This window comes from Marmota monax, unplaced genomic scaffold (genome assembly GCF_021218885.2).
Source record: "Marmota monax isolate L192 unplaced genomic scaffold, Marmota_monax_Labrador192_F-V1.1 WCK01_AAM20220418_F8-fsc00036, whole genome shotgun sequence".
NCBI classification, from domain to species: Eukaryota; Metazoa; Chordata; class Mammalia; order Rodentia; family Sciuridae; genus Marmota; species Marmota monax.
Genome location: NW_026694491.1, coordinates 1,004,140 through 1,025,350, shown reverse-complemented (window position 1 = coordinate 1,025,350; position 21,211 = coordinate 1,004,140). Strand labels below are relative to the sequence as shown.

Below are 21,211 nucleotides of genomic sequence, written 5' to 3'. Positions count from 1 at the left end.
AAGATATTCAAATGGCCAACAAGCATATAAAAGATATTTACCATCATTATCACAACCATCAGGGAAATGCAAATCAAAACCATTATGAGATATTATTTCATACCCATTAGGGTGGCTACAATCAAAAAGAAAAAAAACAAAATAAGTATTGACAAGGATGCAGAGTATTAAAACCCTTATGCACAGTTGGTAGAAACTGAAATGATGCAAATATAAAAACAGTACAGCAGTTACTCAAAAATTAAAAACGAATTACTATATGATCCAGCAATTTCAGTTCTGGTTCTATATCCAAAAGAACTAAATGTAGGGTCTCAAAGATATTTACAGACTGTTTTAGTCAACTTTCTTGACACTGTGACCAAGGGATCTGACAAGAACAATTTTAAGGAGGAAAAGTTTATTTGAGGGCTCACAGTTTTAGAGGTCTTAGTCCATAGGTGGCTGACTTCATTCCTCAGGGCCCAAGTGAGACAGAATATCATGGTAAAAGAGTGTGGTGGAGGAAAGCAGGTAAAAGAGTGTGGTGGAGGAAAGCAGATCTGGACTTGGCCCCCAAGAGGGGGTGGGGGGAGAGAGAGAGAGAGAGATATCTGCTCAACAAAGACAAAATGTAAACCTCAGAGGCATGCCTCCAGGGACCCACTTCCTCCAGCCACACTCTACCTGCCTACAGTTACCACAGGGAGCAGGGCCAGAACAAAGGAGCATAAAGAAGATCTTTTGTTAAGGTCAACTTCCTGGTTGGTGAAAGTGCTCTAGGACACTAGCTGGGGACCCAATCAGACAGACACTTGGTACTCATGCTCCTAAGCAAGGGAGCCAATAGAAAAACTAGAACAGATGCATGAACAGGGGTATACCAATCAATAATCGTGAGGAGTGTGTGGACAGGAGAGGAAATAAGGAAAGGTGGAAATTCCAGAGACCATAAAGAGAATAGGCCAAAATGCCCTATCAGATTCTCAGCTCTGGGGCTCCTTCTCTTCTGAGAAGTCTATTTCTGTATCTCTTTCACCTACTTCTTCCTTGCTATCTCTGTGTCCTGTTCTTCATTTCTTTGTTGAATGAAGACAATGAATGCAGCACCCCCAGATGGTAACAATATCACAATGTGAGAAACTGATGTGACTCCATTTTTGAAAATGCCTCTATTTCAGAGCAGGGCCTGTCCAAAGGGTGGGGGATGACCCATGTCCTTGGAAAACCCACCCTTGTCCTTGGAAAACCCTAGGCACAAAGCTAAAAACCAAAGAATGCTTGAGGCCTAATTTCAGACCATAGCAACAACCAATCAGAGTGAGGCAGGGAAGATACCTGAAATACCAGGTGACCCTCCCAGTAGTTTTGGTGATTAATAACATGATTAGGCAACCCTGCATTTTAGTATATACACTCTTGCAACCCCTCCTGGCCTAAACTAATCAGTTCAAAAGTATCCACCACTTGAACTAACCAATCACCCTTACCCAACTTGTTCCCACCAACGAATGTGCTACTCAATGTTAAGAGCTGTTGTTTGATTTTCCCCGTAGTGTGAAATGATTTGCTGTGTGATGTTGTGATGCATAGAGTATCCAAAAAAAAAAAAACCTATAAATCCTCACTGAACTAAAGGCCAGGACTCACTCGTCAGGACCACTGCATCAGAAATGGTTGTGAGTCCAGGCTCGAGCTTGCAATAAAGACTCTGATGTCATTGCATCGGATTCAGCTCCTTGAGGTCTACTGGGGTCCCACGAATCTGATATTACAAATGCAAAACACATTTGGCGCATTTCCAAGAGTTCCCAGTCTCAACAGTTCCTTGGCAATGTCTCCACTTGAAGCCAGATTTAAAGATAGGCAGTCAGTGTAGTTAGGTAAATTGGGTCTAATATCGAGTAAAATCCAAAATGGAGGCCATGTAGAGAATGAAGTCCGGAAAAAGCAGAATTCTTGGAATGTTAATGTCCCCAAGGCCCAGAGCCCATCCCAAAGAAATATTAATGAAACAGCTCCCAGCAAACTTGAAGATGCTGATCCAAAAGTCCTTCCTGCCCAGATTACTTCTTTGGCCCACCTGTGCCCCACCCTTCAGGCTTCCCCACCTACATTCCATCATTGAAAGATAACAGAACAAAGGACAGGAATGGGGGGGGGGGACCAGATGAAGATCATAGCTATAAAAAGGGGAATACATTCACCCTTCCAGGGATTCCATCTCTTGGGTCCCCTTCTTCCTCCAGGAGAAGTTTTTTCTGCTGTCCTTTAATAAAGCCTCTACTTTCCATTCTAACCTTGCCTCAGCATGCTTCTCTGGTGTTATATTTCAACATTGTGAAGCAAGGACTGTCACCAGTAAACAACGGTAACACACTGAGACTCAAGGTAAACTCTAAGTGAGAGCTCCTATTAAAACAAACAAACAAACAAACAAAAAAAGCAAGTTTTCTGTGTCTAATGTATAAAGTCACACAGTAAACATTTCCATTCCACAAAGAAGAAATAAGAGCACAGAAAGAAGGGATGGGATGAAAGCAAGACCAAAACCCAGCTGGGTAAACAAGTCCTATAGTTCCCTGTCCAGCATCTGAAGCATATAATATGGTGAGATTGTCACTAAAGGGCTTGTGTGAGAACCACATAGCTTCTCTGTTGGCTTGTCTCTGCTCAATTCCTACAACTTTCTTTGGCAGACATTCCCTGGTACTGGAATTTCTTAATCTTGTGGGTCTCTACTGCAGCTTTGGCTTCCTCCTCCAATCTCCACACATCACCTTATCATGGGCTACCTGCAGGGACTCCAACCCTGCTGCTCTGTGCCTGGCCTCACAAGCCTTCCTTTGAAATCTGGGTGGAAGCCCCCATGACATGACTCCCTAACTCCAGCATTCTGCATTCCTACAGAGTCAAAAATAATGGTGAACACCAAGGTCTGCCACCATCTCCAGCAGTAGCCAAGCCTTAGGGATCATGGTTGAAGCATCCTCTGAATGCCTTGGTGGCTGAGCATGGTAAAACAACTTTCCAGGTCACCTTGTGTAAGCAGAGTATCTCACTGGTCTCTTCTCAAAAGAATTTTTACTTTTACACCCCTGAGCCTGAGATGGTCTTGGCAATTCTTGAGATTACCCTCCAAGCCATCTTTCTTATTGTCTCCAGGCAATATCTTTAGTTATTTCTTTAGTGGTTGTAATGTCTTTAACAACCACACATTCCTTAGCTCCAGTTTTACTCACAATTTTCTGGTGAAACCTCAGTTTTTCATAGTTTTATGCTTTGCTTTCTGTTCCTGGTTATGACAATAAATTTGGCTAAAAGCCACCATCAATATCCATGTCACTGCCTGCATACTAGACTGCCTAAAATTTTTTCTTCTGCCAGATTAAAGAGTCCAGTACCTTTTAATTCAGTCTCACAGAAAGTTTAACATGCAGACAACTTCTTAGCCAGAACATAACATAAATGACCTCTAGTGCAATTTCCTATAGAGTACTACGTCTCCTCTGAAACCTCCTGACCCAACCTTGCTGTCTACAGTCTTATTGGCATTCTGGTCTTCTAAATGCCCACTCAAATCATCTATTAGGCTCCACTTACAACAATCTAAAGCTTTTCCAGCTTACATCACTTACCTTTCCAAAAGTCCTCCCACAAGTTCCAAAAGGCTACAAAAGCTTTTAAGCCATATGGTCACATTAGTCACAACAACAACCCAACTTCTGATACCAATTTCTATTTTAGTTAGCTTTTCAACATTGTAACCAAAGGACCTGACAAGAACAATTTTAAGGAATAAAAGTTTATTGGGGGGCTCATGGTTTTAGAGGTCTCCATCCATAGACAGCCAACTCCATTCCTCAGGGACAAGGCAGAACATCATGGTAAAAGAGTGTGGTAGAGGAAAGCAGCTGGGAACAGGATTTCATGAAGCAGAAAAGGAGCTCAGCTCAGCAAGAACAAAATGTAAACCTCAAGGGCATGCCCCCAGGGACCCACTTCCTCCACCTACAGCTACAGTTACCACTCAATTAATTCCTATCAGGAGATTACTTCACTGATTGAGTTAAGGCTCTCATAACCCAATCAATTCACTTCTAAACCTTCTTGTATTGTCTCTCACATGAACTTTTTGGGGACACCTATTATCTAAACCATGACATATATCCATATTAAGCATTTTTTTCTACAACAAAAGGTGACAGCAACCTAAATGTCTATCAATAGATGAGGGGATAAGCAAAATAGGGTATATACATACCAAAATAATGCTGTACACCATATATGAAACTTGAAAATATCAGCTAAATAAAATGAGCCAGTAACAAAAAGACAAATGTTGCATGATTATTTGAGGAAACTGGAGTAGACAAATTAATAGAAACAAGAAGTAGAATGGTGGTTTCCAAAGGCTGGCAGGAGGAATAAATGGAGAGTTGTTTACTGGGCACAGAGTTTCAGTTTTGAAAGATGAGAAAGTTCTGGAGGTGGATAAAACAATGTGAATATAGGTATCACTATTAAACTGTACACTTAAAATGGTTATTATAAAAAATTCTATGTTATATATGTTTTGCTAATTTTTTTAAAGTTCAATAAGGAAATACATGCAAATATATCACTTAAAGCCAAATAAAAAAAGGAGAATTATTTGATAAATAGTACTGGGACAATGGGACCATTACTTTGGGAAGGAGGAATAACCATCAATAAATTATGGATCTAAAAATATGTCTACATACATGAAGAAAATATGATGGCATATTTTTATAATTGTGTGTAAGTCAAAGTTAGCCTAAGCAAGATACAAAGACCTAGAAGCTTAACACAAATACATAGATGTAGCTTCATAAAAATTAAAACTTTTGCACCTCAAAAAATAAAACACAAAATTATAGGGCAAGAAATACTGTGGGAGAAAAAAGCTTTTGAAAAGTTGTCGTCTGTTTTTAACAGGCAAACTTTTGGTATCTAGAAATACAGTTGTTTCTTGCTTTCACAGTAGCTTTTTACTAAAAAGCTTTAAGGAGTACTAAATCACTGTCCCCACGAGAAAGGAAGGTTTAGATTCATGAGAGCATCTGGTCACATTTTCATTGACTGATCAATACGAAATGGTGTATTATGTGTTTTGTTTAAAACAACTTATTTAATATAGCTTGTTGATTCATTAACATTGAACTCACAGTCAATAGCACTCTCTCTCATGTCTGAATGAAGTTTATATGATACAAAGAGTTTCTCCAAAGGCAAATCAGTAGTGTTTCTTATCCTTCTATAAACAATTCAGCATTACTGTAGGAACCTTTACACATAGAAATTTCCAAGAAACAGCATAAAAATACCCCCCAAAAGTGGCAGTAACTAGACTGTGAAAAAGGACATCATTTACAGTCTGAGAGCTGAAACTAGTAAACTGTCACATGAGGTGATTCAAATTTTTCATTGTTCTATGCACATCCAAAAACAACCATGAAAAGACCATGAGTATTGATTTTAAAGTTACAAATAAACTTCAGGAAGTAGGAAATTTTTCAGTTATGGAATCCACAAACAATAAGAGTTTATTTTTTAAAATACCTTTATAATTATTTAAAAACTTAAATAAATAGAAGAAAAAAACATGCAATTTGCAAGAGAAAGATACAAATGCTTTGAAAATCAGCAGGGGAAAAATAATCACTAATAATCAGAGAAATGATATTTTGAAGAAATAGTAATTGTTGCCCTTTAATGGAAAAATAGTAGTTAACATAGTAATAACAACAGTTGCACTAACAACATATCCTACAGTGTCTTCTAGCTGTCCCTACCTAATCCTCCCGAAAGAACAATTTAGATGATTATAGACAATTGAATCAAAAATACTTAAATGATACAAACAAGAATGAAAAACTGAATAAATAAATAAATGGATGGTTGGGTAGACAGATGGATTCAATGAATTAATGGACGTATGAGTGGATATTAACATAATTATTATCATCATCATTAATGTTTTATATGAATAAATTTCTCATATGATGCAAAATGTAGACTTTCCAGTGGTAATAATTTTCAAACTATTCTATGGAAACTCATGATGCCATAATTAATCATTGTGACTTTTACAAGTCATAACGTTTTTTCACAAAATATAAAATATTTATGAAAAATTAGATCTGCTTGCTGAAAACAATTCAAACCAGTTATAAGTATATGACAAAGGAAAGTGAGGTCTCTCATAAATCCTAAGCTTTAGAACTAATCACTATTAACTTCTAGAGTACTGTATATACTGCCAGATTTTCAAAAAACATACAAATTCATATTAGACAACTTTCAAAGCACTTATATAAGGTTGGTTTATATTCTTCTTCAACCTGACAATTCTACACATTTAGAAGGTGATGTCTCTAGAGGCCACAGACAAAACAGAAAAAGACCAATTAGCATTTGTATAGTAAGAAATTTATACAGAAACTAGTATTTTTATTGTAATACTATCATACAATCCAGTGGATAAATAAGAACTATCCTCCACATTTTAAAAAGGAGGAAGGAGAAGCTGAGTTTCTTGCTCAAGATTATATAGGTAATAAATAGTATTACTTACATACAGTTCCTAGCAAAAATTTTAAATAATATGAGGGATGAGGGATGTCCAAACTTCTTAATACTGTATACCTTGCATGCAGCAGATAGTCAATAATAATGTTATGCAGCAAATGGATAATGAATAAAATAATAGGGAAGACAGGAGGAATTCTAAATAAATTATGAATCTTATCAAACCATCAATTTTTAAAATCTAGACTCTAATAAAAATATTGAGAAATCTACTCACTCTGGAAGCACAATGTAAAATGATGAATCAATTGAGTATACTCAACACAAGAATGACATCAACAATTTTTGATATCCTCTTTTTAATATTGAAATGTTACAGTGAAAACTACTGAATAGAAAATCATATACAGGTTTCTTTCTGCTTGAAAAAATGTGCACTGTTTAAGACCTTTTTAATTTCATATAAAGTATTCATGTGGGTTTTGGACCAAATACAATAGCTATACAAACTTGAGCTTGTTCTTTAACCACTTGAAATTCAATTTTCAAACGTTAAAGTGAAAATTTGTCATAGGATTATTGTGAAATATAAGATAAGGAATGTAAAGTAGTTTTGGTGTTATGGTTCAGATGCATGGTGGCCCCCAAAAGTTCATGCATGAGACAATGCAAAAACATTCAGATGTGAAATGATTAGAATATAAGAGCCACAACCTCATCAGTGGATTCATCCTCTGATATGGATTAACTGGGAAGTAACTGTGAGAAGGTAGGGTGTGGCTGGAGGAAGCAGATCACTGGGTTATGCCTTTTGGATTTATATTTTATTCCTAGTGAGCAGAGCTCTCTCTTTGGTTACTGGTTGGCATATCCTGGGCTACTTTCCTCTGCCACATCTTTATGCCATCATGCTCTGCCTCACTTTGGGCCCAGAGCTATGGAGTCAGCCCAACCATGGACTGAGAACTCTGAAACCATGAGCAAAAATAAACTCTCCTTCTTCTAAGTTGTTCTTGTCAGGTCTTTGGGTCACAGTGACAAGAAAGCTGACTAAAATACCGGGCATTTGGTAGGCACTCAATAAATGCTAGTTTCATTTTTTAACGTTAGTATTGTTTTCATAATTGTTAATATAATTATACCAATACTTTCCTAAAATGGTGCAACATGTGGACTTTATAATGGCAAAATTTTAATTGTTATTTTAACAGTTATAAAAATGACTGTATAAAATCATAAAAACCTGGATTATATAAATGCTTGGTAGGAAAGTTAAAATGTGTTTCTCTGTACCTGTATTTCCTGCCTTCTGCCCAAATATAGATAGCAGGCATCTGTTCCCCGAATAAGTAGATAATAGATGAAATGTCTTCTGATCTAATTTCCATAGTCATTATATTATTTTCCTATAGTCACTGCCACAAATTGCCACAAACTTAGTAGCTTAAAACAACATAATTTTTTTTCTGACAGTTATTGGTGTCAGAAGCCTAAAAGGAATGTTATATACCTTAAAGTTAAGGTATCAGCAAAGCTGGTTACTTCTGGACACTCAGGGGGAAAAAATTGTTTCCTGCCTTTTCCATTATCAAGAGACCCCCAGCATTCCTTGGCTCATAGGCCCTTTCTTCATCTTTGGAGCTATTAGTGTCACATGCTCAGATCTCTCTCTGCTTTTCTCATCATATTACCTTCCCTATTGTAAGAACTCTTGTGATTATACTTGGCCCACCTGAGTAATTCAGAATAATCATCCCATCTCACAATCCTTAATTATATATGAAAGGTTCCTTTTGCCATATTAGGCAATACAGTCATAGGTTCTGGGGATTAGAATAAGGATATGGATATGGAGGAGCATTATCTTATTTATCACAATGCATCCTCTGAATCCTAAATATTCACCAACATCTACATGTAAAATATATTTAACTCATATCTCAGCATTCCTGTAAGTCTCAAACCATCACACAATATCAACTTAAATTCAAAATCTCATCAGCTCAAAAATTCCAAGTCTTCTCATAAAAATTTGTTATGGATGAAACTCGGGGTATAATCTACTTCAAGGCAAAATTCTTCATGTATGCATCTGTGAAACCAGAATAAAAATTATTTGTTCCTAAAATATAATGGTAGAACTAGCATAGTATGTTAGTAAGATTTCTATCTATAAAAAAATACTTGAATGAATCAACTAATAATGAAGAAACGTTTATTTTGGCCTACAGTTTCAGAGGTTTCAGTACATGGTCACTTGGCCCCAATGCCTTTGAAACTCTAGTAAGGTAGCATGTAATGGCAGGAATGTATAGTGAAGAAAGTTTCTCATTTCATGGCAGCCAGGAAGCAAAAGGAGAGAGAGGAATAGGTCAGGGTCCCAATATCCCCTTCAAGGGCACACCTCCAATGACCTAACTTCATCCAGCTAGACTCCTCTTATATGTTTCACTGCCTTCCAAGATTGTCACAGACTGGGGACCAACTCTTTAACAACTGGACTTTGGGGGGATATTTTAGATCCAAACTATATATAATATTATAAGTAATACAGATAATTACCCCATCTCAAGAAGCCTAACTTAATCACATCTACAAGTTCCCTTACCCATGTAAGTAATATATTCACAGGCTGTAAAGGTTAGAATGTGGATGGACATCCTGGGGGTAGGGGAGATTATTCTGTATACAATAGCCATGTTCATTATTAACTGAATACCATTTGAATAATTTAACTTATAATATCAATAAAATAGTTTTAAGCACTGTCCCCACTGATTACCCAACTTACTGAACTAACATTTATCATTTCCACATTTGAAACATTGGTTCTTCTAAAATTTTTAGGAAGGATAAATTCAGCAACATAATAAGATTATATGTTGAATTATACAATTCCCAGAGCTGCTGTTATTTAAATAGTATCTTGACATTATTATTATTATTGTTCAGCTTTATTTTTCTTGGTAACAGAAGGCATAGGCCTGGAGTTGTGGCTCAGTGGTAGAGCACTGGCCTCACATGTGTGAGGCACTGGAGTCTATTCTCAGCACTACATATAAATAAATGAATAAAATAAAGGTATATCAACAACTGAAAAAAATATTTTTAAAAAAGCATAAAGAATAAAAATTATATTATTCAATTGATAAACACTTCATTGAATGTAATTCTATATCTAAATACACATGCAAATGATTTTATATAAATTGAATCACATTGATGTTAATAGTTTGAAATATTGTTTGTTTGCTTTTTCCTTTAAGAAAAAAATGTTAGGAATATCTTTTTAGGTCAATAAATAGGGAACTACATAATAATTTTTATGGTCCAGAATAGTCTTTGACAGAATGCTCCATAATTTATTTAACCAATCCCCTAATTTAAGATATGAATCTTTATATATTAATTTTGTGTATATTCATCCATCCTGTACTAACCTGTCTACCAACTTGTACAATTGTGTTTAAACTAAATATCTACAATTAGAAGTGCTAGAAAAAGAGTATGTAGAGTATATATATTTTGTTGTATTTGTTTATTTACTGGGTTGTTTTTTTTTTGTTTTTTTCAGTGCTGGGGATCAAACCCAGGGCCTCATGCAAAAGCACTCTACCTCTGAGCTACAGTCCCAACCCTAGAGTATATTTTAAACTCTTATAGGTAACAGAAATTTTGCTACACTTGTTTTTTGAAAGCAATTTGCCAATGTATATTAAGACCCCTACACAGGTCTCTTGGTGAGAGGGGATGGTCTACTGAATTATGGCAAGCTGGCAGGGTGAGTAAGTAAGGTGGAGTGGAGACAACATGTCCCTACCCTGAGGGAGGGGCCACTGAGTGACAGAGACAAAGCTGTGTGTGATAAGGACAGGTCACAATGGGCAGGAGGGTAAAAGTGGTCCCACAGGGTTAGTTTAGGCAGAGGAGACACTTCTCTGAAGAAGATTACAACTGGTAGTTGAAGTTATGGAATTAAAGAGGTCCCTTCCAAGTAAGCACCCAAATCTGAATGCCCTGACATTCACAAGGGCCCAACATCAGTGTGTGGCCACATGTTCATGCACTAAGACAGGCACCATCTGGACTGAGGGGCCTGAGTATCTCTGTAACAGTCACTGATCAACGTCTCAGGGGGTCCTCAGTGGCTCAGGGACAAAAAAACCTGCAAAGACAACTGCTTGCCCATCAGCCAGAGAGGCCAGTGAAACAGGACGCTGTGTAAGTGTGTTGTTGACTGTGTGGAACAGTCGTTAGAAACTTGCTTGATAAGATAGCCATGAAGGACCAGATTATGTTACCATATTACACAGCCCAAAACAGTCCTGCAATGGGGATGTTTAATACCTCCATGGGGAAACTGCAGCAACAATTGTACAAAGGCGAGTATGCTATATTCAGGTATGCACCAATGTTTGAGAGTGACTTTATCCAGATCAGTAAAAGAGGAGAATTGATTGATGTGCACAACCATGCCCGGATGGTGACTATGGGTGTTGTTCGCACCAGCCCTTGCCTCACACTACCTGATGTCATGCTGCTGGCCCGGCCAGCTGCTATCTGTAAAGACTATGCCCCTTGTGGCCTTGCCACTCAAGAAAGAGCTAAAAAGCCTACACAGACCTTAGAACTAACCAGGCTGCTTCCCTTGAAGTTTGTAAAGATAACCATCCATAACAGCCACAAAAAACAGCTCCACCTGAGGCTTGCTACTGGCCGTGCTTTTTACCTGCAGCTGTGTCCTTCAGATACAAGAGATCTTTTTGCTCACTGGGAATATCTTGTTTACATCCTGAAACCACCAGTGGAGGCTTACAGCCGTACTCAAGTCATTCCAACTGGGGATAAATCAGACATACCTGTGTTTGAGGAAGAGGACAAGAGCCCAGAGCTAAGTCTTTAAAGAAACCAAAAGATGGGCCAGGACACTTTGGGGAAAGCAACTAAAGGTCCTGTACAGCTCTTATAAATGAGATTCAACTGGGAAATGCACCACTTTTGGAAGAGCTCAAGGCCAGATGATCCTTCATTTGGAAGCTAGGGCACACTAGGGAGGTTCCTAGTGCTTCTCCAAATTATTCCCCATAACTGAATTTTAGAGATCCCTTAGTTGTCAGCAACTCTTTAATTTCATATCCAGAGTTTCAATGCATCCCACAGCATCCTGACCATCTAATCTGTTATTGAAAACATCCTACTCCAACCTAGATAAGTTGATATATTGTGGGACATAATGTCTCCCTGCTGCTATCACTTATACAAACATGTCATATGTGCAACAATTTCTTCTTGTTTAGTTACAGGAAGAGACAGGTGACCTTGCTGGTGTCACTGTCTTTACTTATTTTTTCTCCCCCCAGGCACAAGTCATGAAGTTCTCTGGAGGGGATAAAGAGCAAGTTAGCATCAGGAATCTTCACATGAACCCTGAAATATTTGATCTCACCTATTTTGGTTATTCTAGTGAGGAATGGCTCCAACATGCGTCCAACATATACGACATTCAAAAGTTCACACACTCCTGCAGTCACAGAACCTGATAAAGGGACAAGGGTAGCATCAGGAGTAGTGTTGAGAATAAGCACCATAGGTGCTGTGAATGTGGCTGATACCAAGACTGCAGGCTCAAGGCAGAAACGGCACTGGAAAGAGAAGATTTCAGGTTCAGGAGGAAGCACAGCCTACATGGCAAAGTGAGTGCTTTCCAACATGTCTAAATATTGTGACAGTTCAAGCTGCAAGTACATTCTTGTCCTTAAAGGGTAACTCCAAGTTCATCAGCAAGAGGTGCTGGCCTCTCCCAAGAGGGCAGTATGAGAATGGTGATAGTAGGAGTAGAAATTTCTGACAAGCCTGTTGAAACATCAGGAAAAGTTCAGTATCTCATCTCACCCTTGCAGAGTGAAGCCTGCATGAGTGAACAGGATGGAAGCCAGGGGGATTCTCCAACCAGCAGGATTACTCTCTTTAGTAAAGAACCTTAAAGATCTGCTCTATACAGGATACAGAGGTGGGCATCATCTAAGACTGTGGAAGAAAGCAGTATCATGCATCATAATATAATCCATCAACTCAAATTCTCTCCTCTATAAAACAAGAAGAGTAGCAATAAAACTAATGGCAATTTAAGAGCAAGTTCTCAGCTGTATTTAACTGCACCTTAACTTGATATCTATTATTAAATGAATAGAAGACAAAAAGAAAATGTTGATGGTTTCTCTCAAAAATACGATCTTCCCTTATAGCCAAAGAGAATCCTAAAATTTTAAAAATGCAGTTTTTAACCATTAACAAAGCAATCAATAAGAAGCAAGAAAATGTAAATGAATCCAGGAAAGCAGCCTGATAGTACAGGTTTTTTAAGTCCAGGTGTGAACCGTAGCATCGGCACTCATTAACTGTGATTGAGTATATTATGTGTCCTCCTTTAAATGTTTAGGCTGGTAAATTAGAAATAATACATGGGAAATATCCAGTTCACAGTAGGCACAAATACATGGAAAATATGTAGTACATAGTAGGCACTGTGTAAAGAGTAGCAATTATCATGGTCAGGAATGTTGTGAAACAAATTTGAGTTTAATAATATTTTCTAAAAAGGGTTTCATTTATTTCACTTCTAATTTTTTGTCCAACTTAAATCTTATTTAACTGCTTTGAAATTATTTTATAAAACTTCTATGTACAGTAAGTCTTAGTATTTTCTAAGAATTTTTATTCCCCAAAGGTATTCAGAATCTAAATTTTCATGAATTTGAAAGGAATTGCTTGTAGCAATTTCAGTCTAGTCTCAATGAAAGGATAAAATGCCATATAATATATTCACGAGCATAAACTCTAAAGTGCCCATCTTTTAGCCTGTTCATTCTATGTTTAGTATTCTGGGAGGTGAAACAAAAAAATCAAACTTGAATATAAGATCAATTCGAAATCTAGACAAAAACTGGAAAGTAGATCAATATTCTAATTTTTCAAGTAAACATTATGATTCTAAAACTGATACATCTAGGAACAGATGTATAGGTAATGTGGACCCCAATTAAGATTGTATTATTTTCATAATACTCATGTTCACTATGCTTTGAATATAAAAGATATTTAATACAAGTTCTCTGGAATCTATTAAATTAACTAATATAAAATATAATTTTTCCCAATTCTTGAAATTTGGGTACATCAAAATTTACACAGCACCATATTAATGGCACCAATCTTAAAGCTTCCTGTAGTGGACTATAAAGAAATGTTTTTTCTTTGAGCCCTAAATAAACAGTGCATACAGCTCAATGATTTGTATTGACCTCCAAAAATGCTTGATGTGAACAAAAAGTGGCTATCAAATATGAAAACATGTTATAGGTTGTATGTTTTAGTTTTGCAAATTCCAAGGTTATATTATTGAGAAATTATATCTAATCATAAAATAAATTATTTGGGGCAAATAATTTTAAATTTAAAACTTTTTTAAAAAACTTTCATATCTTTTAATAAAAATTGTTTCATGTGGTATGTACTTTGATTTCAATACATTTCATTTGATGCTGATGATTCCCTACAATATTTCAAAAGCAACTATACTGCAAGCTGTCTTTAGGTAGGGACCAAATATCTTTGTATTCAAAAACTATTAACCACATTATAGTGCCTGGACAATCACTGTAATGGCAAAGGCCATTTTGAATTTCTTTTCTAATTCTTTTTTTTTAAATATTTTATTTATTTATGTGGTGCTAAGGATTGAACCCAGCGCCTCTCACATGCTAGGTGAGCACTGTACCACTGAGCCACAACCCCAGCCCTCTTTTCAAACTCTTCAATACTATTTTTCTGACTCAATATCTTTAAATTTCATATTTCCTATAGCAAATATTGTCTCATTTTGTTTCTGATTATAAATCCTAGTGGCTATTCCTACCAGATCTTATTATGTCACAAAGTTTCCTTAAAATTCTGAAACAACATATCCTTTTACCTCTTTTAATGAAATAGTATTAGAGTCTTTAAATAAGTTCAGGATAAATAAAAGAAAAATATTTTTAAATTAGTATTCATAAATGAATGGATCAGATACCCAGAAAATGCTAATAAACAAAAAAACTGAGTTTGAAGATGATACAAGTTGCATATAGGTGTGTGTATTTCAATTACAAAACTATAAAATTCTTTGATATATTTTTATAATTAAAATATATACATATATACATGTCATAGATAGGCTAAAAGTAAGCCCATAGACAACAATATTCACAGATACACACAAACAAAGTCTTAAAAATTTAAAGTGAAAAGAACATTAGTAAAAGAATACTACTACTTCTGGTTTGTTAGATTAAGTCCAGTTTTTTAAAAAAATACTACATCTCAAGTAAATTTGGAGATTTACTATAGTAACAAAATCCTAATGAGGATACTTTTTAAATGTGACATAGTGGTTGTAAACTACAAATTTTAAAAAGCAAGCAATTATGTCACCTAATAGTTTTAATGTAATAACACAAAGTAATATCAACAGTGAATCATGTTATTTATATTATAGGAAAATAGTAATAAATGAGATTTCAGAGGTAAAGCCAAAATGTAAAAGATGAAATATAATGAGAAGAATGTGGGTTGTTATTCAATGGAAAGTGATTAGAAAACTAGATATCAATAGGAAAAAATCAGTAGAGAACCATATTTGGAATATATTTTTTAAAAATTCTAGATGTAAAAATGGCAGTTCTTAACCCATTTGAATCAAATGTATGAAATATGATATGTCAAGAGCTTTGTAATGTTTTGAACAACTAATAAAAAAAAATTCTAGATGAGATGAATTAATCAAAAAATAGTACAGATAGCTTTATAAACTACATAACATACTTGCATACACATATAAAAATTAAAACCAAAAAATGCTATGAACTGGGAATAATTTTGTGATAAATGTAACTATTAAAACATTAAAATCTAAAAATATCAAGAAAGTAATAAATTTATTGAAACTACCAGTCTTCCCAGAAAACTGACAGGAAAAAAAACTAAATACTAAAACATTATAAACCAAAAGCAAGTCACTATCAAAACTAATAAAATAATAAAATAAGATAAAATTTAAAGTAAATAGTAGTAAGGTGTTGGAGAAACATAACCATGTTATTGATAATTTTTGGTAATCTGATTATTAAAGTGAAAGCTATAATACTTTATTTTAATAGTTTTAAGAATTCTACTTTATAAGATATAACACAAAGTAATGATAAAACATTTTTACAAAGACATTAATTTTATGAATAAAAGCATGGGTAAAAAAGGGTCAATTATTATAACATTGTTAAGCACATGAGGTTTATTTAAACAAAATATAAAAGTTATGCTTGTTAATTTCCTTTCTCCTTTACATATATAGATGTGAGGTAAAAATCTATACAGTATGTAAAAATTTTAAGGGAAGATGTGAAAATCTACAAAATACACATTTGTTTATTAGTTCATTCAACTACTCTAACTATGCCAGTAACTATGCTGATATTAGGCCATGGATCTTGAGCATCAAAGGTTTGGGTTTATACCTTTATGGAACTCAATCCAGTATATATTGACAACAACTCTGTAAAGATCAGGATAATCTATCTTAAAAATTCTATGAAGAGATTTTCTCACAGTACTGGGGATTGAACCCAGGGGCATTTCACTACTGAGACACCTCCCCAGCCCTTTTTATTATTTGAGACAGGGTCTCACTAAGTTGCCCAGGCTGGGCATTATATTAACATTATAGTCTTTTATCTTAAGTTCTTTCCCATCTTGTGCAGATATATTTTATTTTAGCTTCAAATTTCCTTAAAGGAAATATTTTTCTCATTTTTGAAAGTCCTCTAAGGGTTTATAGTCCAAACCACGTATCAGGAATTTGAAGGTAACACAGTAGAACCTAATGAATAATGAAATTATCTAAAAATTATCTAAAACTTATAGTCAATGTTTTAGTGTTATCTTCTCATTTTTGTAATTTACCTCAAAATCTCTTGGGAATATATTTTCAATTTATTCTACGATGTTCCCATTGTGGTGAGAAAAAATAAACATGTTTATATCACTGACTATGCTATTAAACAGTCCAAATATAATTCCCTATATCTTTAAATCACTTTTCATTATTTATTTAAAATAGAAATCTTTAAAATGATATATTACTGGACTACAAATATTAAAACACTCATAAACATGATACATATTCTGCATTATAATCGAAATTCAAAAAAACTAAAAATTATGAAAATTATGTCATTGCCTAAGCAACACACATGCACAATAAGGTAACTAAAGAAGTCATAAAGTGAACAAGATACTAATTGAATTTCTAAAATTTTGAAAATTTTAATCTTAATAAAGTAGGCAACTATTTTTATGTTGTATGTACCTTTCTAGAAGCAAACCTTTACCTGTGCAAGCATGGGGAAGCCAAGGTTCCTACATCCATTACAAGGAGTCAGTGCTTCCCAAATTCCTGAAGGCCCACATGTGTTCTCATCATCGTCATCTTCTTCCTCCTCTCCTGGTGACAAATTTATTGTAGATGAAGTTCTCTGAAATTAAATTTATATTGTACCAATATATTATCAATGCTATTTAGATATCTTAACATCAATAAAATTATATAAATTACTTGCTGTATGTCTCAATAAACAAAAGTCAGCTTTTCCTTCCAGCCAGCTCTCTAGTTATGCCATGTGACTTAGAAAAAAAATGCATAAATCAATTTAAATTGAAAGTGAACAAACTGGATGAAAATGACTAAAATAACAAACTTCATAATGAAAAACAGGACATGATAATGACCCAAGAAAATATCTGAATAGTAATAAATGAAAAAAAAATCTCACATTATCAAGTATTTAATGTAGGTATAAAATTAAGGGGAAAAGCAGTTAAAGAACTTGAAAGTAAATAGAAATTGCTAAAAAAATGAACAAAAATATTCACCAAAAGCAAACTATAAAAGTATATCATAAAGTTTCATATCATAATGCGGTAATATTTTTAAAATTCCAACAAGACTCCCATGTTAACCTTACAAATTTACCTTTGTTACCTTCCAAATCCTACAAAAGAGACAGCAAAGAACTCATATAAATGTTTGAACCATAAGGACAAGGGCTACAGTATAGATGTTACTAGATAAGCAACAGCAAGAAAACTTTTGGACAATGATGGATAACTTTATTTAGATTAAAAAAGAGAAGGGTAGGTATTACTTGATTTAACAAACTTGAGAACAATGAAAGCAAAGTGCTTGCATGGGGGAAGAAGTGGAGGGATGGCTACCAGTAAAGGTATCAGTGTAGAGTTTCTTAAAAAGCATAAAAATTGGGCTGGGGTTGTGGCTCAGCGGTAGAGTGCTTGCCTAGCATGTGTGAGGCCCTGGGTTCGATCCTCAGCACCACATAAAAATAAAAAAATAAAGATATTGTGTTCATCTACAACTAAAAAATGAAAATATATTTAAAAAAGCATAAAACTCACTATCAGAGTCAGATCCCTAGTTTCATCTTCTCACTCAATCAGGAAACAAAACCTTCACCACTAGCAAAAAATTAGAGGTTTATTTTCCAAAAGAGTTGAAGCAAAGAGATTATAAATTCTAAGTATTCCTATACACTGAGCAAAGAGGTGCCTCTCATAAAATGAGAATAAGTCATAGCCTACATGCAGTAAATGAAAATTTCCAACTCATCAGTGCCTTTCCATATTTTCCTTAGAAAACATGACAGTCAGATTTCTGTTTCCTAGGTCAAAGACTAGAATATATTTCTTTAGAAACTGACTTCTGGTATAGCTTGAATATGATTTGTTCCCTCCAAAACTCACATTGGAGTTTAATGCCCATTGTGAGGCATTCAAAGGGTGGTTACTTAATCTAGCTATAGTGTTTGAAGTTAGGGCCTTTGGGAAGTGATTAGGATTGAATAAGGTCATCAAGGTGGAGTCCCCATGATTGAATTCTGGAGGCTTTAAAAGAGGGAAACGACACATTCATGTTGGGTTGCCCTTTCACTATCACTGCCTCGGGACTCTCCCAAGTTCATTGCCAGATATGGCCCCTCAGAATTAAACAACTAGTATTGTGAGCCAAAATAAAAAACACTCTTTCCTTAAAATCTGTGGTATTGTTCAACTAATTAAAAAAAATAACCAAGACCACCTCCAAAAAAAAAAGATCTAGAAATTACCAGGAAAATGGTGAGGTCTATATTTTAATCTCTACTGTGAAACCCACCTCTCAAAAACATCCATTCACATAAATAGTTTCTAATGTTTTAGTTAACTATAAATAAAAATCACCACATATTTAAAGAAATACCAAAATAAATATTTTTAAAAAACATTGGTTTCGTCGGAAGAATAGAAGATAATCTGCATCCATGAAACAAGAACAGAATGCTACAAAATAAATACATACACACTTAAATTGCAACAGAAGTATTGGAAAATATATCTAAGGAAATTTCTCCAAAAGTAAAATAAAAGATGAGACATTAGAAGTTAAGAAAGCTAGGCAATTGAACAAACAGATTCAAAACCCGAACAGCAGAAGTTACAAACATTAGAAAGGAATAGAAATGGGAAGATCAATGAAATAACAAGAAATTTTGCAAGAACTGAAAAAATGTTCCTTATTCAGAGAGGCTGTTGAATGTTCAACAGATGGATTTTTAAAAATATATATGTATAACTTCATTTGAGAAAGGAATTTAGTCTTTTGCCCATTTATTGACTGGGTTATTTGCATTTTTGGTGTTAAGGTTTTTTATGTATTCTGAATATTAATCCCATGTCAGAGAAGTAGCTGGCAAAGATTTTTTCCCATTCTGTAAGCTCCCTTCACACTCTAGTTTCCTTTGCTGTGCAGAAGCTTTATAATTTGGTGCTGTCCCAGTTACTTATTCTTGATTTTATTTCTTGAGCTTAAGGAGACTTGTTAAAGAAGTCAATGCCTGCATTACTATGTTGGACTATTGACCCCATGTTATCTTCAAGCAGTTACAAATTTTCTGGTCCACTTTAATTTCACTTATGAGAGATAGAAATCTACTTTCACTCTTCTACATATGGATATGCATTTTCCTAGCACCATGTGTTAAAAAGGCTATCATTTCTCCAACATACATTTTTAGCACCTTTGCAAAGTATTAGATATTTGTAGGTATGTGGGTTTGCCTATTTCTTATACTTTTCCACTGGTCTTCATGTTTATTTTTGATCCCAATACAAATAACCAACAAAAATATGAAAAACGTTCAACGTATCTGGAAGTCATGAAAATACAAATGAAAACTACCTTGAGATTTCTCCTCACTTCAGTGATGCCAATCATCAAGAATACAAATAATAATAAATTCTGGCAAGAATGTCAGGAAAAAGATACACTCACATTGTTGGTCACAAATTAGTACAACCACTTTGGAAAACAGAATGGTGATCCAAAAAAAAAAAAAAAACTAGAAATGGAACTATCACATTACCCTGCTATCCCACTTCTCAGTATGATGATGATGATGATGATGAAGAAGAAGAAGAAGAAGAAGAAGAAAAGAAACATTATATTGTTAAACCGTCTATCAATGTTTATAGCACACAATTCACAATAGCCAAGTTATGGAACCAGCTCAGGTGCCCATCAACAGATGAATGGATTAAGAAAATGTAGTATATATATACATATCGGTTTAACTCAGCCATAAAAAGGAATGAAATTATGGCACTGCCAGTAAATGGATAAAACTAGAGAACATTATGCTAAATTAAATCATCTAGACTCAGAAAATCAAGAGTTGAATTTTTTTTCTCACATGTGGAATTTAGAGCAAAGTAAAGGGAAAAGAGGGGCGTGTAAGTATCAGAGTTCATGAGGATAAAGGGAAGATCAGTGGAGTAGAAGAAGAAAATTGAGAAGGAGGGAAGAAGAATGGGAAAGAGAGAAAATGTGGAATGAATTTGATAAAATTACACTATGTGAATGTATAAAATCACAATGCATTCTACCTTAATACACATCAAATTAAAAACTAAATAAATAGAAGGAAGAGCAGTATAGAGTATAGAAAGGGGAATAGGGAAAGGGAGGAGGAGAAAGAGAAGGGGAGGTAAAGAGGAAGCACTGAGGCCTAAAATGGACCAAATTAAATTCTATGCACGTATGATTATGTCAAAATGAAGCCAAATACTATGTGTAACTATAACGTGTTATAAAATCATTTTTATAAAAACATGAGACTAAACCAAATAGCTAAATATTGACAATATGAAAGCATTTATTTTGTGTGTGTATATATGTGTGTATATAATATATATATATATATATATATATATAATACACATTTATATTATAAACATAAAGAAAAGGAACAAACTTGTCTAAAGAGCTTCACAATGTAGTGTTCAGCACAACACAGAGATCATGATTATTGAAATGACTAAAGAATTCTACATATGGGATTGTAAATAACTCCTCCCCACAAATATACACCCTCAAAAAAAAAGGTGTTGCCTTTAAAAGTAAAACATAAGACCTTCTTTTTCCTTATATTTCAAAGAATTTGTTTTTAATTTTCCCTTTATCAATTGCCAGTAAATGAGAAACAATAAAATTAAATAGTCCCTTAATTAGTTGCTGCCAATAAAATACAATAACATCTAT

The 21,211-nt window shown here is 34.6% G+C and overlaps 2 protein-coding genes across 12 annotated transcripts in view; one reads left to right on the top strand and one right to left on the bottom strand.

Annotated features, from left to right (window-relative positions):
• The window catches only part of Anks1b (ankyrin repeat and sterile alpha motif domain containing 1B), a 1,117,917-nt gene that overhangs the window by 774,443 nt on the left and 322,263 nt on the right, over window positions 1-21,211 (bottom strand). For all 11 annotated transcript variants that reach the window (XM_058571278.1, XM_058571279.1, XM_046419347.2 and 8 more), the window contains one exon: window positions 16,956-17,099. In XM_058571278.1, the coding sequence (XP_058427261.1) occupies window positions 16,956-17,099 (144 nt within the window). The remainder of the gene's footprint in view (window positions 1-16,955; window positions 17,100-21,211) is intronic.
• Window positions 10,811-11,434, top strand: Garin6 (golgi associated RAB2 interactor family member 6). The gene has a single exon (XM_046419275.1). It carries the CDS (start codon window positions 10,811-10,813, stop codon window positions 11,432-11,434), a length of 624 nt encoding a protein of 207 aa, XP_046275231.1.